A 3,403-nucleotide genomic window follows, 5' to 3' on the forward strand; every position below is an offset into this window, starting at 1 on the left:
GTTAACTATCTCAATACACAAATCCCTATGCCCATAATAGACCTAATGGTTGTCCTTGAGACTTAGGACTAAACCAAATCATAGTTCATTATATACAAGATAACTTTAACGATTTCAAGTCTAAGGACTTGTACAACTATCACTCAGTGAATAACTATTGACACGTAAGTAAACTCCATTAGTTGTCCAACTTATCGAGTCATCTTTAGTGAACTTATTCCCTAATAAGCACCTACATACTAGCTATAATGTTACCAGACAAATGCCTATGAGAACAGACATCCTCCTGAAGGGAGCAAGCATAGTATGTACCAATCTCCGTGGGTTGACTAACTTCCGATTAGTTATCCTATGATCAAGAACTATTTAAGTCTAAAGTTATCATCTTCTAGATCTCACTATTACAATCTCATTATAATTCTAGAAGTTTTACTCTAAACTATGGAACATCTTATTCAAAACACTTTAAATAGATAAATCCCATAATAAAATCTTTTGGTTGATTTAGCTTTAGAGAAAACATTGAGCATCTGCTAATTCAAGCTCGGTTGAAAGGAAGGGATCCACCCAATACAGTGATCAAAAAGTAAAAAAGCACAGGAAACAACAATGTACGCGTTGGTGGGTACTGTACACGATTATAAGAAAAAATACATCAAGAATATGTGGTAGACATTTATTGAGCCCGGAGCCATTTTATATAATAAAGTAAATACAGAAACTCTGTCTCTAGTTGAGAACAATAAGTTAATATTTCTGAAACAAGTAGTTGAATAGACTTCAAATAGGCTAAAATGACAATTGGCTTGACCAATTTGGTTTTCATACACCATGGCTCTGTTCAAGGAAGAAAAGCATTTAACGGCTTTTGAAAAGACCAAAAAATCTTATATTGGCTTGTCCGAGAGCAATGAGGATTACACTGTACAAAACATGAAAGACTAAAAGGACAAATATAAACATGTGCAACTCGTGTACCCCTTTAAACGAAATTAATGAAATTCTTCCCTGGCCCGATAAAAAGATTGTTAGGCCGGTTTCATAGTATATACTAGTGCACTACATAGTTACATATGAGAGGATGTATATTGACAGCACGATAGTGTTCATCCTAGCAGCCAAACTTCCATCTAATATCACGGTCTCTGCATATGAAAGCAGTTTTCTCCTGTCACCACCTTCATTTTCTCCCTTATTGTCATAGAGACCTCCCTCATTGTAGTGCTGGCACGGAACCAGTATCTTTCCAAGTTTGATAGGGATGCATATTTGACAACGCAAGTCATCTCACACTTAGTAACAAAGATATAAATCCTAGTATCATCAATTCTGCATATCAACAGCAATCAACCCATAGTCAACTCTCTACTTCAGAATCACTTCAAACAAACAACTGAGTAATAGTATTTACTTGTATTTTTTCTAACCTGCTTTCATTCTTTCCAAGGCTTCTGTCATGGCCTTCTTTATCGCTTATGAAATAACTGTCATAACCCAAATAAACAAGTAGTACAACATATTCATTAGGTTAAATCAATAAATCTCATAAGTCATTAGCCATATATAGAAATTCGATAAATGAATAATAACATTAATATACCTTGCCAAGAGAAAGAATTCCATGTTCAATGGAAATAGATATAACAACAAAAACTGCACATACGAGGGCAACAACGCATTTCAGTATTCTTGCAGTGACCTATTGTCCAACTCCCCTTCTTCCATTGCAAGCCGCAAAAAGAAATGCAATGTGTGTGTTGTGGTGCAACAAGTTTATAGTTATCTTGAGCACTTCTGATAGAGCTAGTACTCCTAATTATTGGAATTAATCTAAACGTTTATTTGTTTTATTGTTTAAATAAATCAGCTGGTCACTAGTATTAGTATTGCAGTAAGAGTAGGACTCTAGAGTTGTTAGGATGTGTAGTTAGGAGAATAAGTCGTGGAGAAAACTAAGGTGTTTAGCCCTGGTTTGTATCTATCAGTTTAGGCTCAGTAGTTTTAGATAAATTTGCTTCAGTGAATTTGTTTAGTTAACTCTCTCAGATTGTAAAACTCATCAGTTATCAATATAGCTGCTTTCATTTATGTTTAACAGTATTGTTCTTGCTTATATTTAACAGGTTGGTATCAGAGCCTCACTCGATCGCAAGCCACACTTCAAGAAAATGGAGACCAACAAGGGAAAAGAAGGTTCTTTCGGTTTAAGCTACCCAATTCTAACTAAGACAAATTACACAGCATGGGCTATGAAAATGCGTGTGTTCATGCAGGCCCATGGTGTATGGGATGCGGTTGAACCCAAAGACGCAGATGCTGCAATTGAAGATAAGATGATAAGCGAGCTTTGGCTATTATATATCAGGGGATAGGTGAAGATCTGTTAATGTCAATAGCTGACAAAACGACCTCAAAGACAGCTTGGGAGGCAATAAAAATGGTTCACCTTGGAGCAGACAAAGTTAAAAAGGCGAAAGCTCAAACTCTTAAGGCTGAATTTGAGTCTCTTGTCATGAAAGATACAGAACAGCTAGATGATTTCTGCATGAAGATGAATAGCCTGGTGACCAACATCCGGATGTTAGGAGAGAAGGTTGATGAGACGTATGTCGTCAAAAAGCTCTTGAGAGCAGTACCTGTGAAGTTTCTTCAAATTGCATCAGCGATTGAGCAATTTGGAGATTTGGAGAAAATGTCCGTAGAAGAAGTTGTGGGATCCCTCAAGGCACACGAGGAGAGAATACGCGGACAGAATGAAGTGAATAACGGCCATCTCATGCTTACTGAAGAGGAGTGGTCACGACGTGAAGGCACTGAGACCAAACTGTTGTTTACACGGGACGAATGGTTGAAGCGAGCTAATAAAGGAGGAAATGGGGGAAATGGAGATTACCGTAAGGACGGTCGAATGTTTCGTGACAGGAGCAGAGTCAAATGTTTTAACTGTCATAATCACGGACATTTCGCTTCTGAGTACCGAAGCCAAGGAGAGACAGAGAACAACGAGCTGAGGCAAATCTGACTCAAATTACTGATGATGAGCCAGCATTGCTTGTGGCTGAATTCGACAAGATCGACAACAGCAGAGGCACTAAACTTAATACGGAGGAGGACAACACGTGGTATCTAGACAATGGTGCCAGCAGTCACATGACTGGGCATCGTGGAAAGTTCAAAGATTTAGATGAAACTGTTATGGGTCAAGTGAAGTTTGGTGACGGGTCTATGGTACACATAAAAGGCAGAGGAACTGTGAAGCTTGTGTGTAAAATGGTGAAGAACGTGAACTAAAAGACGTATACTATATACCAACCCTCAGAAATAACATAATTAGCCTGGGTCAGTTATCTGAGGAAGGTAATCGAGTTGTTCTTGATGGAAACATGGTGTGGGTATACACCGC

At 38.1% G+C, this 3,403-nt stretch overlaps 1 protein-coding gene across 1 annotated transcript; it reads left to right on the top strand.

Annotated features, from left to right (window-relative positions):
- Positions 1-2,437: 2,437 nt before the first annotated feature.
- Positions 2,438-3,228, top strand: LOC141700272 (uncharacterized; the record flags this gene model as incomplete). Its single annotated transcript, XM_074504074.1, has 2 exons — positions 2,438-2,929; positions 2,983-3,228. Coding segments are annotated over exons 1-2 (738 nt in total), but the record flags the coding sequence as incomplete, so codon positions are not given.
- Positions 3,229-3,403: the final 175 nt, after the last annotated feature.

This window comes from Apium graveolens, unplaced genomic scaffold, assembly GCF_009905375.1.
Source record: "Apium graveolens cultivar Ventura unplaced genomic scaffold, ASM990537v1 ctg2009, whole genome shotgun sequence".
Lineage (NCBI taxonomy): Eukaryota > Viridiplantae > Streptophyta > Magnoliopsida > Apiales > Apiaceae > Apium > Apium graveolens.